Source organism: Elgaria multicarinata, chromosome 7, assembly GCF_023053635.1.
Source record: "Elgaria multicarinata webbii isolate HBS135686 ecotype San Diego chromosome 7, rElgMul1.1.pri, whole genome shotgun sequence".
NCBI classification, from domain to species: Eukaryota; Metazoa; Chordata; class Lepidosauria; order Squamata; family Anguidae; genus Elgaria; species Elgaria multicarinata.
The window spans coordinates 38,448,106-38,463,083 of NC_086177.1; the positions used below are offsets into that span (position 1 = coordinate 38,448,106).

Consider the following 14,978-nt stretch of genomic DNA (forward strand, 5'->3'; position numbering starts at 1 on the left):
TAAAATATTTCCAATGGAGGACCACTTTGTTAAAAATCCATTGCACACACTCACAAGTATTTTTGTGTTCCAGCTCTCTCACAAATACATTCTCCATATGGCATTACACTTATCAGCCTTCTGTTATGCAAATTTCTAACTGATTTTGATTACCAAATGTATTTATTTAGAGCATGAGGACAGTTTGAAGGATGACTTACACGTACATTTTAGGTTTACAAGTTCACTGTTCAAATGCTTTCATTTGGATATAGCAAATACTTTCCAGGTACAAAGCAAAAATACCCAGAAAAATGGTTTTCTTGCTTCTGAAACTATGAACTGGAAAATTCCCTTTTAATTTATATTGCCACTTATGTAACAATTAAAGATAAGTTCAGAAAATAGTCTGCAAAAGCTATTTGTATATATTACTGAGCTCATTTAATGGATAAGAACCAGAATATTGTATTTTTTTTTCTTGTTGTTGCTCTTAGTCATCTTTTTCTTTTGTTTTTGCTTACTATACTAATTAATACTATTAATAAAATGCAAATAAACTAGGGAAAGGATAAGCACAACAAGTATTTATTTTCGTGATTGTTTGTGTGTAATTGTGTGTGAGTATGTATGGGGTGTAATACGTATGTGTGTTTGTCTATAGGTTATTAACAATGTGAGTTGGATGTCTAATTTGCATAACAACCAGCCATTTTGCACATTCACCATGCCTCACAGAGAATATGAGAATAAATCTGTCTATAGAGAGGGAATTTCCTGGTCAATATATATGCTTTCCAATAGGCCTCTAGAAGATGCAGATTTCAACAGAATTTTATACATTTTCTGTGCTGCTTAGCTGATTGGCAGGAAAGGAACAGCTAAGTAGTGGCGAAATTGGGGATGGTCCCTGCTAAGCAGTGGAACTCTGCAGCCACACACCCTCTTCCCTACTCCTCAACTGTGTACATGGATGGTGTGTGTGTGTGTGTGTGTGTGTAAATCCTTTCCTCCCCCCCCTCTCTCTCACACACAACACCTATCTCTCATACACAAACAGTATATGCTGACAGATGGTGTGTGTGTGTGTGTGTGTGTGAAAAAGAGAGAGCAAATGGTGGCAGTGGTGATGGTGATAATGACACACACACAGAGAGAGAACGTTATCACTACCACCAGTGCCAACCCCCCCCCACTCTCTCTCACACACACGCACACTTCCTCACACCATCCATCCATCTCTCTTTTTATTTATGGATGGTGTATATGTGTGAAAATATCCCCCCCGCAAAATTGCACTCCTGCGTGTCATTTTTTTAAAAGACTTTTTTCAAGCCTAATTGCTGCACGGGCAGGGGGGTGTATGGATCGATGTGTGTGAATGTGGTGTGCATATGGCTTTGGCCCCACCTGCCACTGGCCTACAGCCCCCAGAAGGTTACTGGAGGTAATGCAGCCCTTGGGGTGAAAAAGGTTCCACACTTTTTGTAGAGGACAAAGGAAGCTAAGGGGAGTGTGAACCCCTGTGAGTGGGCTACTGATCAGTATTCACCTATACTCATTGGTATATTATTATACCATGCTGCTCTCTGTGTGAGTGGCTGAGTGAGAAAGTAATTGTATTTAAATCACTGAAGTAGGAAAACCAAGGGAATCTCAATATACCATTTTTGTTACAAGATTGGTTGTCATGAGAAACAAAGCAGACTTGTTATCTGTGGCATATAGAGCTGCATGAAGTACAGAGTTATGCTGAAAAAAATACAATGCCTGATCTGAATTCACATGTAATGAAAACCCAGAGCATGGGTTGAGTATGGGCAGTTGGTGAATTGTGGGAAGTTGTTATATGCAAACTCTGCACTATGTTTAACTATGTGCTGTTAACCATGAACAACCCTGAGAACTCATGATTTGTTGTTGGGTTGTGAACTCTGGAATGTTTGAGATTAACAGTCTATAGTTAAACCATTCTACAGGGTTCAAACGTAACAACAAATCACGATTCAGTGACAACCCCAGAGAGCTTCGGCTATTGGATGGTATAGAAATGCAATAAATAAATAAATAAACTCCATACTCTGGGTTATCATTACATGCAAACTATGTCATAGCAGTTCTTGAGTCAGGCAAACATCTCTGAGTCATGATACTTAAAATGTGAAACTGTCATTGCATTTAAATCTTTTTCTTTGTTGTTAATCTTTAAAACACTCACAAAATTTCTTTAAGCATGGCTACATTTCTCTGATAGCTGCCTTGCTTTGTTAAAGGTTTTAATCCAATCTCTCTTATATGATGTAAACTAAGAACTTCTAGATTAAATTCTAATTGTTTAATGTATATATCTGTTTTCCAGAGAATGCTGCAGAAGCAGACCTGTGGCTGCTGAACAGTTGTACTGTAAAAAGCCCTGCTGAGGATCACTTTAGAAACTCAATTAAGTAAGTTGCTGTCCTTTTGTAAAGAAACCCTGTTGCATCTGACAGTGAAAAATCTTTGTTGGAGGGATACCCATTATAATTCAAAAGTAATTATACTCTTTGCAAAACTGGATATATTTATATAAAAAACACATCATGTTTATTGTATTACTGTGAATCATAACAAAGGACCCATGGGATTGATTAACTGTTTTGAAGAAAACCTATTCTCTTGCTTATTTATTACTAATTGACTATATGTGTACCACCGTCTTTCTCCAAAATACTCAGAGTAGATTACAGTTGTTCCTGATAGTTCAGACATCTTTATATCCCACAACGGGTTAATAAGCTACTCACAGTAGCTAATATTTTAAATAGCCCACGATCCCCCACCATTGTGAGTAGCGGATTAAGCTACTATGTGTAATTTGACTCATCTCCCACTGCCTGTCCTGCTACAGTCCCCCCTGCCTGAGCAACAGCTCTGTTTCATCTCTGAAGTGCTGGAAGTTTGCAGGATTGAACAAAACTTCATACACAGCCTCTCCCAGTCATGAGGCACCCAATCCACCATTAAAACCCTGCGCAGTAACTCATCAAGGAGGGAAAATCCAGACTGCATCAAAAAATGGGAAGTAGCAAGAAAACCTTGGGGGACCAAACACCACACACATGCACAGAGCCTGTCCTAGTGTGTAGGCACCCGATCCACCATCCAACCCCTGCACATTTACTACATGGTTATCTATCTCTATCCTCTACTGCTCCAATTTACTGGATCTCAGTTCAGCATTTCTAAACACTGGTGAGGGCCGTTACTTCGATTTAGCATTAAATCGCAATTCTCCCCTTTGAAGTATCTATTTCCAGTATCGTACGAATTTCATTACATTGTTACATTGTTGTATAGATATATCAATATGTGGAAATATCACTGTGTAGATATTTCAGTGTGCAGATATATGGATTTACAGATATAGCGACATTTTGCTACTAACAGGGAAGCTTTCTTAGGGTACCTTCCACTATCATTTAGAGGGAAAGTGCGCTAGCAGAGTTGTTCATCGGGAATTGGCTACTCAGGTTTCTGGACAGAAGGCTATGCTCTTTTCTGAGGTTGCCTCATTCCCCTCACCATGCTTTCCTTTTCCACAGTGCAGGGAACAGAAGGGGGCAAGACAAAGGATCTGGTTTGGGAGAGGCATAGTCCACTTTTTTCAGCTCCATGGGACCCTGTCGGAGAAGAGTGGAAATCACTCGATGCAAAATGAAAACCCAGCACCTTGACTCTGAAAGCAGCAAACAGGGGGAGATGCTTATAGCACCTTGAGGATCAGGACCAAACATCATACCCTGCCTCCTCTACACTGCTGGCTTGGTCTTTTTAACGTGTTCCTAACCAGTAAACCAGCAAACAGCAGAGCGGTAGCTGTTTTGACTCTTCTTGCCATGCAGCTCTATAGCCAGCCCAAATAACCCATGATCACTGCCAAACAACATGTGACTCACAATTGGTTAAATAACCCACTCTGCAGCTCCCAGCATGCACTGCCTGGGGGGGCTGAAACTACTGGAGGCCAGGGACAGTCAGCACTCTTGTCCTCCCCGCCGCCACCGCAATCACCACAAACGCGATCGCCCACTCACAAGCACAATCACTCTCTCGCTGCCACAATTGGGCCTTCAGCTGTGGTTCAAGTGGAAGAAGCAGAGCCCTTTCTGGTCACCTCACTTGACATTCTAAGAGCTTTCCTTTTCATGAACTCCTTGTTATTACACAGTTACATGAGTTTTGCCTGTGTGTGTGTGTGTGTGTGTCACATTTTAGCTTTAGCAACAAAGTCACAATTTGTGGCTTCAACTGAATTAACATGCTGGTCAAAGCTATGAGTCTACATGTAACTATAAAAAACCCTGTACATAATAGTGAATTTTGTCTATGTTACACTTTCCTCATAATTGTTTCGAATGCATACACACACACAAAACCACCTCTAACCCTGCTGTGGAACAGCATATTATTGTAGTAGAGAATGGTTGATTTCTTGGTTATTAGCCCATAGGAATGAGAGTAGGTGGAAGCCTAATTTCACTTGTGTGTCTAGTGTAAACTAAAAATGTTGCTAGTTAGTCAAAGATTGTGTCTTTACAAAACAATCAAATGGAAGTTTATGCAGTCAGATGTTTAGTGTGGTGTGCAGATGGCCATCTATTGAAAGTGAACTTGAGCTATACTTATAATTCTAGTTAAGCAGCTGGTGTACTCAAAAGAATAAAACGGAGGGAGGGGAGCTGGATGGAACTGGTGCTTTAGCTAGTAGATTAACAATGAGTGATTTGGTGCCTTTGGGTCCACTGCTTCAAGCACCCTTTTCTGCTTCATATTGAAATACTCTAGGTAGAGAAAAAGAACGAGGAAAGTTTTTTTTAAAATAAACATAATAAAGGGAGGAAAATGAAACAAAAAAAGTGAATAGCGATGAATCTCAACCAAAAAATTGTAGTCTGAAGACCAGCAAGTTCCCTATGAAGTTGCCGCAATGGTGGTTGAAGAAGAACTGAGGGAATAGGTGGGAACCCTCCGGACATGCCACAGTAGGATGGTTGGGGAGAGTTCCCGTCAAAAAGCTCTCAGCTATAGAAAGTTCCCGAAACAAAGCTCCATGCAGGTGCTGAACCTGTATGTGTGACTGCACAGATGACCACTCGAAGAACCACAGTTACAGGAAAGCAACCGTCTTTTTTGCTGAATAGGATGTAACTGAAGATCCACAGACATAGCAGATAACACATGCCAGAGCAATGATCCATTGATTAGGCAAAATAGGATAATCCAGTTCCCTGTTCCACTCTTGCTTAAGACCCTGGGTATCATATTTATTCAGTGAAAATAAATATAAACATTAATAGTGGGTCTATGTACCTGATCAGCTTCAGTAAGTATTTCCAATAGCAAAGGGGACTCAGAGGCTGTGAAAGCAGAGGGACTGAATTTAGATTCTGACAAAGGTTTCAGTTGTATAAATTGCCATTCAGTGATAACAGAGAAATAAAATCTACCTCACAAAGCCCCAAATGACAAAAACATGTTATCAGCACCCAATAATTGAATCAACATAAAGATAATTTTATCCGTCCAGGTCTGCCAAAAACATTTTCTTTCCAATTTTTAAATGGTGATTTCCCCATAGAGTCAATTTGGCATGGGAAAATGGATCAAACTGTAATTGGTGTGAAATTAGACTCCACACATCTCTAACAGACGAAATTGTGGGAGGAACCCTTTCCACTCTAATGTGCTGAGAACCTAATGCCATCTGTTTGGGGAGTGGCTCCAAACAGGAGAATTCCAAAACTGCCCAAGGTAGAAAATCAAATCTAATTGGAAAAGAACAAAACTTAGTGCAGGTCAGTAGATAAGCCCGATGACATCTAGCAAGATCCGGTAAGCCAAACCCATCTTCTTTGATTGGGAGTTGCATCCGTTTCAAAGATATTCTTGATGGAAAGGAACTTTCCCCCAAATTAGCAAAACAAAGCATTACACTTTTGGAAATATTTGCCAGGTATAAGTAAAGGAATCCCACTCATAACATAAACAATTTGAGGTATAGTATGCATTAACCTTGCCCACAAACTCAACTTTAAAGATGCCCATCTACCTATATCTTGACATACCTTGATATTTGAAGATCCCAGTAAGAAAGTTGATTGTCTTTATTAGAACAATGATACAAATAGTTTCTGTCTCTGTGAACCAGGTGTTCTCTAAGCTATCTATGGTACTATTCCAAACAGTTGAGCTTGCTCTCCACCGCTCAGCATGATTCTTGGACATTTAGCAAAGAAAGAAAAGGACTATCTCTTTGGGAGTGGTCCACTCCTTCCCACAGTCTCCCAGCTGTTCTCTGCCTCATTAGTAAATGGCAGATTTTAACCTTAAAACCAACTAAATTTTCCTTGGGCTCTGAGGCGTCTATACATTTTAAGAGAGAAGGAAGGACAAGTGAAGGAGCTGTGTGCTCTCCCTGCAGCTGCCACCAACTCTCAAAGTCCAGCTCCCCTCTACTATCCTTGGCCATTGCTTCTAACACAACCGCCCTCCCTGCTGTTCCATGTATGGCTGGGTTGAATTCTGTTAGGCTTTCAACTTGTGCCACGTCCAAGATATTTTAGCTATGCAATTGCTTTGGCTCAGCTTGGAAGTTCGACCCACTAGGTCAAGGCAAACAGCAAACCATGGGCAATTGTTGGGTTAACTGTGGGCTGTTTAACCCCTGAACAACCCAGAGGTCCTGGGTTTGGGTATTCCTGGGTTATTGATTGAAAGCGGGAGCAATGATTGTGCAGGAGGCAGCACACTTGCTCACTCCTGCTCAGCCCCAGAAATTCCTGCGTTACGTAACTGGGCCAGTGTTTCAGAAGTCTCTTGATAAAACATATCACTGATCTAGCTAACTGAAAAGAAAAGCCTCTTTCATGTTCTCCTTCAAAAATGTCCTGTTGTGCCTTTAATGAGATTGAAGATAAAGGACAATTTTATTTTGTCAATCACACTTCAGTCTTGTACCTACTCTAATTTACAATCCAAGGTGGGAGAAGAGCCAAAAGGGAAATTCCAAGTAACATCACATCAGCAACTATTCTAATTGTTGCCTACAAATAGAAAACCAATCTGACTTGCAGTTTATCTCTCACCTGCAGAGCCTGTAAGAGGGAGGCTCACAAATTTCAGTTTTGTGTGAAAAAATCTTTTCACAGACTGCTGGGTTCTAGATATCCTATTCTGTCATAGATCATTGGTTTGAGGATCAACCCAAGTATTGATTATTCATCTCTTCTACCCCAGTGAACTGAAGAAAGATACAATTGTTGGAAGAAGCTATCCACCAGGTTTTACAATCATAAGCAATAAAGCCTGTTCTTTATGACTAACAGGGTTAAGGGTGTATATTCCATAATTTTCCACATTTCCAAGATGAGTAACGCTCACTTTGAACCTCAAGTATCTAAACAAATTTGTGAAATTCAGGGTTTTTTACAGAGACTTTGTCATCCATAGTCATGGAGATTAATCCAGGCAATTACATGGCGTCCACAGATATAAACGATCCTTAATTAACATGATCATCCCACGGAAAATGTCTTCAATTTTCTTTGAACAAACAGTACCATCATGTCTTGCCTTTTCGGTGCTCTATCTCTGCTCGGACACTCATCATAGCTCAGCTTGGGGGATAAAATATTTACATCTACTATTATTTAAACAACCTTTTAATTGGAGCTCTTAACTCTGAAGAAAGGTTATCTAGATATACAGGTTACCTTGAATATGTTCATACAAAATGGTTTTCTGGTGAATTGGAAAAAGAAGCAGTTGTGCGTAGATTATCTGGAAGTGGTTCTGGATTAATTTCTTACTTGACATTCTTATCCCCAACAGAAAGATCAAGTTGTTGTTAGCATCAGAAAGGTCAACATAGAATTGAGACATTTTCCAGTCTTCTGGGATTGGTGATCTTGTCCATTGGGATCCTACTTTAGATGTGGTTCTGAGATTTCTCACAAACTTTTAATCTCCCTTTCTAGAAATGATTGTGAGATATTTTGACAAATTAGTCTTCCCACCTTAATTACAGAATACTTGAGGATTACAGTGGGAGGTGGCAGTTCAAGCTGGGGTTGATGCTTCACTGGCAGATCTGCACAGGTACATACTTATTAAAGATGCTAGTCTCAAGTGCTAGGGAGTGACTCTGGATTTCCTACAAGATTCAGGGGAAGTGGCCTTAAATGGAGAAGGCCTTTCACATCAGTTATGAAAGGCCTTTCACAGAGTTATGAGCAGTTCACTTAGATCTGCAGTCTTTTGCCCACCTGTTACACAAGGAAATGTGTTAGTAGAGTAGAATAATGTGTGCACACAAACATTGGGAACCAAATATTAGACTTCATAAGGAAACAATTCTAATGTTCTCTTGACATCGATCAAAATAATTCTTCATCCTGACAAGAGTTGGATCCAAATGAGTAGGAAGTCGTATGAGTCCTAGAAAGCCTAAGCCTCAGCTAGACCAGGTTTTTTTATAGCGACAATCTCGTGATTTTATGATCACAAGATCGTTGCCCTGGTCTACATGCGGCACACGACATCGCGCCCACCATTTTGTTTTGTTTTTTGTTAAAGGGGATGGAGTGCACGAGGGCTCATGTGAAAAATGGTAAGTTTTTTTTAATAAAAAAAACCACTTTCCCTGCTCCTCCCACCCCACCCCCAATGGGCGCAGAGCTCCTGCGCAGTTCTCAGCTCCTCGTGTTTACTCACAAGGACCGGGACAAACTGTGACGACTGCCCACACTTTATGCGTTCTTGGGTGAGATCACGGGGAAAAGGAGGGATCATCCCTCCCTGCTCCCGGGATCCCCTGTGAACATACAGGGATGATCCTGGGGCGATCCCCAGGATATCGCTCCATCTAGCTATGGCCATATTTGCCTTCAGAGAAAACAAGAAAAGGAATTTCTCTTGTGGGGTACAACCCAGTCTCCTTTAAGCTTTACCCTCTTTTTCCTTCTCAAATGGACCTTCTGTATGCATCATTTTTTTGTCAGTTGTGTGTCTGTTTTCTCTCATGTACATAAACTGGAATTCTGTGGTACAGATGGATGGGTTGGAGTGGCACCATAGATAATCCTAAAAAGAATTAACTCACAATTCATTAGGTTATCTCCACTGCCATTCCAAATGTTTGGAACATACAAAAGCAATGCAAACCCCAGAGAACCAATTATCAAAAAGTAGTTGGAAAAGTGTCTGCCCAGGAAAGAGGCCACTTTTTCCTCTAAAGGACCAAAGAATTAATCTAAATTAGGTTACAGGACTATACATCCAAAAGCAGTTAATGCTGAAGACAGATGATCCTGTACTTCTGTTCTACAAAGGAAAGCATAGACAACAAATATCCACTTTTACAAACTTCCTAGGGTGCTGTGAATTGTAAAGTCTAGAAGGCTGTAACCCCTCATGTAGATTCAGCCAGGGGAATAGTTCCCAAACTCTTGTGAGCCTCTACAGCAGCGGTTCTCAACCTGTGGGTCGGGACCCCTTTGGGGGTCGAATGACCCTTTCACAGGGGGTCGCCTAAGACCATCGGAAAACACATATTTCCGATGGTCTTAGGAAACTGTATTGACTGAACTATGTCATGTATCATCTTTTGTATTATTAAAGCTATTGTTATGTATTATTTTCATTAGCAAACCATCCCATGACAATGGATCGTGTAGAGAAGAACTAAAATAATTTTACGGTTGGGGGTCACCACAACATGAGGAACTGTATTAAAGGGTCGCAGCATTAGGAAGGTTGAGAACCACTGCTCTACAGGGATGGGCAACCTTTTTGAAGTTGGCAAATTTAGCAGAAAGTGGCCAAGGGGCTCATAGCAGTAGTGGGGAGAACCCACTAATTGTGCTAAAAAAGATAGCCATCCTTCCCGTCCCATTTCTGCTTTGTCTATGTCAAGAACTTTAATTATTCACTGAAACACTTAAAACAAAAACTGGTGATTGATTCTGCCCCATCTGGGTCTGGCATCACACTAGTTTATAACACTGAAGTAGCTTCAGTGACTGTGGTGTTTAGTTTGTGTGTGTTGAATCCTTTTTTTCTATGGACACAGATGCCCTTGACATAATAAAAATCAATACGGTATTAAAACAGTAAAAACAGCAACAGCAGAAAACATCCTAAAAACAAACAATCAGTATAAAAACAAAACCTACCACATGCAACTGCAGCTATAACCCTCTTCAATAAAATATAATCAGTAAAGTTGTAGGTTTTTATGGCCTTAAAATCTGTAGAGTTGGGGCCTGGTGGACAGGGCTGGGCAAAGCTGGTAATAGGCCCGGGCCAGATGGGAAATGTAGGCCCCATTTCAAACTGCTCATTAAGTATTTTTAATCAGGTTTAAATACATATGAACTAGAACGATTTATAAAAAAAGGTAATGACAAGCACTTTTATTCAAGATGTATATAAGACATCACTTCTTCACATTCAGAAATGCTTTACGTTCTTTTCTTTGGGCAAATTAATCAACAACAACAGAAAAATCAAGCAACTTTGCCTTGTCACTGTTAATGTTCAAAACTGCTAATCCATTCAAATGTTCTTGCACCATTGAGTAGGCCCCCTCAGAATCGCAGGCCCATGCCAAGTGGCCCCACTGCCCCCCTCTGCCCAGCCCTGCTGGTGGGTCCGCAATGGCAACTTCCTCTAGAAATGTGGGGCCACTGCTGAAAGGACCCTCTTGTGCAGTCACCCAGGTCACTGTACTCACAGGTGGGCAAATGAGAAGGGCCTCTATTGCTTATCTTAAATTGTGGGCAGGCTGAAGGTGGCCTTCGAAATAATTGGGTCCCGAACTGTTCAAAGCTTTAAAGGTCAAAAACAGCACTTTAAATTGGGCTCAGAAACACTGTGGTAACCAGTGCAGCTGGCACAATATAGGCATTATATGATCAGATCACCCCACCTCCACCACAATTTGCCCCAGCAAACATTTCCATACCATCTTCAAAGGCAGCCCCATATACAGTGCTTTAAAGTAGTCCAGCTTGGCCATCAGTAGTGCATGGACAACAGGCAAGATTCATCCTCTCCTGATGGGGCCACAGCTAGTGTACCAGCCTAAGCTGGTAAAGGACACCCGTTGACACGGCAACCACCTGAGATTCCCCAGTTAGATCTCCCAATTAGCAATATGATCCTCTGGATTTTAAATGTTGAACTGATACTTTTCAGTGTCCTCCACCTTTTCAGCACTTCCCGAATCTTCAGCTATTCCGGAAAGGGGAGATGTTTGCTTCCTGCACCCTTTTCGTGGCTCCTTTTCAGAGCACTTACTGCTGCGGTTACTGCAGTTCCCTGAAGTTCTTAAAAAAAACAAAAAACCCTGAGAAGGTGGCTGAATGGAACAGAACGAATGGGGCCCATGGGTGTGTGTGTAAGTACCACTGCTGTTGGTGCCACATTTGCTCCATCCCATTCTGCCACCTCTAAGGTGTTTTTTTAAAAAATATATACTGTTGGGAATATTTGCAAATGTGAAAGGCTGGTTTTTAAAAATGTACAAGTACTGTGATTTCTTTGACAGAAATCATTACCTTGTCAGTTTTTTTTATCTCAATTGTAGACACAGACACAAGGTATAAGCCAATAATGTCATGAAACATGGTCCATTATTGTGTATTTGTAGGGGCAGGTTTCTTGTCATACAGAGGAGACATAACCCACTGCCTTTTAAAATTTAATTTCATAAAAGAAATCCACTTTAGAAACTTCATAAAACATAGTGAGGTTGTTCTGTATGTAATGATGTCACCATAGCTCCCAGGCAGAGCTCTCTTGATGGGTATGGCTGTAAAAAGTGAAGCACGTTAGCTGTAAATCAATGTGACAGATTCATGCTGCGTTTTCCTATTAGAGATTAGTTAACCGTAAATCGGAGTTACTTGTTCAAATCTTTGCCAGTTTTTACAAGTGGCATCGATTCTGTTCACCCTTATATTGTGCTTGTGTGCTGTGCACAGTTGGCTGTTTAAACCACAGTTGGTTACCATGTTGTGTCGTGGCCACCGTTGGTTATTTTGTCAGCCCGAGTCACAAGGCAAGAGTGTTAAAGTGGTGGCTGCCACTCTAGTCCAGCCGGCAGAATAGTTTTTTGGCAGCAATGGCTGATGGGATATGAGCAGGAGGACTGAGAGGGGATGGGAGATGAGTGAATCAACTCAGCATGGACTAATAGTCAACTCCGCACTGATCCTAATCCACACCATGTTTGATTATTATCATGTCGTGTGAGGAGTACCCCCTAGATAAACAACTGTCGAGTTGATTATCGTGTTGTCTGAATGCAGCCAACTTCTCCAACTGCTTTATTGCTCCATCCCTCTGTTGTTTTATCATGATTGGACTTGGAACTCTGCGTTTTCTCTCCCCTGTCAAGCAAGAATTGGTAACAAGTGGGAAAGGGAAAGGAACCTCTCGTGCAAGCACTGAGTCATTACTGACTCTTGGAGGGATGCCAGATTTCGCTGACGTTTTCTTGGCAGTCCTTATAGTGGGGTGGTTTGCCGTTGCCTTCCCCGGCCGTTATTACCTTCCCCCCAGCTAACTGGGTACTCATTTTACCGACCTCAGGAGGGTGGAAGGCTGAGTCGACCCGAGCTGGCTGCCTGAAACCAGCTTCCGCTGGGATCGAACTCAGGCCGTGGGGAGAGTTTCAGCTGCAGAAACTGCTTTTAAGACATATTATGTTTGCATGGTCTACAACATTCCTGACAATCTTTGAAAGCAATATTTAAAGTATTTTCACTCAGAGGGTGATATCCAACAAGGTTCCACAAATGTTCTGGAGTAGATGGGGGGGCATGGGGATCTTGAGGAAACAGGGGGACTCTATTCCACTGATGGATCTTGTTTTGTTGTCTGATGACCACCAATGGATATAACGTGTTGTAATTTTAGGTGCAGTCTAGAGAACGCTACTTTTTAAGTATATATCTATACAAGGCAAGATAAGTTCTAATGAATTCTGAAGAAGTTTAAATTCACATGGTCTTTTAGAGTAATAATGTGAGAAATCTACTTGAAAAGGTCTTTACTGGCGATATTGCATCATTGCTTTCATGCTGTGACATTTTCCCTGGATCAGTCTGACCTTGGGCTGATATTTTGATATTTAGAAGTAGTGAACATGTTGCATAATAAGCAACTAGATGGGTACCTTTAGTTTTCTTTAAATAAAATTTGTGTAAAATGTTTAGGAAGTAGTGGTGGTAGCAGATTCACACATGATATGTTCAAACATGTTTATTTATGGAGAGCTCTTAATCTAGTAGTGCTCTAGTCTAAAATATATTGCAGTGTTATGTGTAAAATTTGTTTTTTCATTTTCAAGACAATGTTTAACAGTTTGTCTGTACTGGGACAATCCATGGGGACATTTGGGTGCAAGTTCCAGACTTCCTCTCAAAATCATAAATACTTCCTCCTTTCAGGTGTGTTCAGGATACTTTTCAGCTTGTCTTAATGAATAGTCTTAATGAATAGAACAGAAGAGTTTCTTTATTATATACAGATGTGTGAACTTCTGCTGACAGTTGCTTTAAGGTCAGTTGTCATACCCAGAGCGATGATTGTCTTTGAACTGTGAACCTTTTCTTCCTCTGTTGCATTGATATCTGATGAAAACGGTTTCAAAGATCAATGAAAAGAGCAGGGAGGGCAATAATTAAAAGGGAAAATGTACCAACTTGGTGTGTCTGTCAGGAAGTATCATAGTTACCTGATCTAGTAGCCTTCAGTGTCTTGTTAGATGGAACTATAGTAGGTCACCTTACTTATAACAATTCATTTAGATTTATTTTAGTTTTTTAAAATGCTTAAAGACATACAGGCTAATGTCAGGTATAGTATTGTTGCATATGGATCAGTATGATATTATTCTTGGAGTCATACCCCCCCAACTGTTAGCAGTACTTAACCTTCCATTGCTAAGCTCTTAATTTGAGATTAGTTGGGACTGTCAGTCTCGTAATGTGTTTTTGATGTGGGCCACATCATTTAAAAATTTGCTCCCACCTGATTTTGAGTAAATGTGTATATTATGTTGGATAAACAAGCATAGTGAAACCTGTATGTAGAGGAGAAGCATGTACAAGATGTTCCTCTGAGCAAGGAGGTCTGACGTCTTTAATCCTAATGCTGCATGTTTCAGAATAAATGTGTTGCAGGCTGGTACATGGAATCAAATATTACCTTGAGGCTCTTTCTTTCAGTCATCCGCCCCTACCTAATCTTATGAATGAAACCTGAACCATCTGCTTGACAGATGGTGTAGGCAGGTAGGTAACCAAAGGAATTGTGTGTTTTTCTTGCAGATAAAGTTGTACTTACCATATGCACTTTGTTTACCAAATGTTAGTAGAGTTTTTAAAGAAAAGGCTTTATACCATCTGGATTAGAGAGTCATAACTCGGAGCAAGGCAGTTAAGTCTGTACAAAGTGCCTTTCCTCAAACTGCTGTTCACTGGATCATTTATGTCTAATTAATGGGCTGACTAATTCATATTGCTCAATAGTGGGTGGAACTTTTAATGCACAAACACAGATGTGAATTACCACCTCCTCGCTCCTCTCTTCCCGCCTTATTTAATCTACAAAACAATCAAATTGTTTTGATTGTTTGATTTTGAAAACTAAGTCAAGGTCCCTACAAAATGCTGACCTAAAATTGGACATTGGGTATTAAAGTTTTTAAATTGACTTTGGATTCTCCCTATATTGCACGGGACAATTGATCTTGTTTTCAATATTTGTTTTGTTTTCTGTTTTATCTTTTCTTTGGTTGGATATATATACACATATGGAAATCTGGCAGAAAGTAAACTAAATTAAGGTGGGGACCTGTTAACAGCTATTTAAATCTATGTTTTAAATATAAGCCTTAAGGGATAACTTTAGTAAAAGAAATCCAAAGAACAAAGGAGGTCTCTTTTTTTGGT

The 14,978-nt window shown here is 40.5% G+C and overlaps 1 protein-coding gene across 1 annotated transcript in view; it reads left to right on the forward strand.

Annotated features, from left to right (window-relative positions):
• The window catches only part of CDKAL1 (CDK5 regulatory subunit associated protein 1 like 1), a 342,956-nt gene that overhangs the window by 46,163 nt on the left and 281,815 nt on the right, over positions 1-14,978 (forward strand). Inside the window, exon 4 of the mRNA XM_063130444.1 lies at positions 2,339-2,423. Coding sequence (XP_062986514.1) covers positions 2,339-2,423 — 85 coding nt within the window. The remainder of the gene's footprint in view (positions 1-2,338; positions 2,424-14,978) is intronic.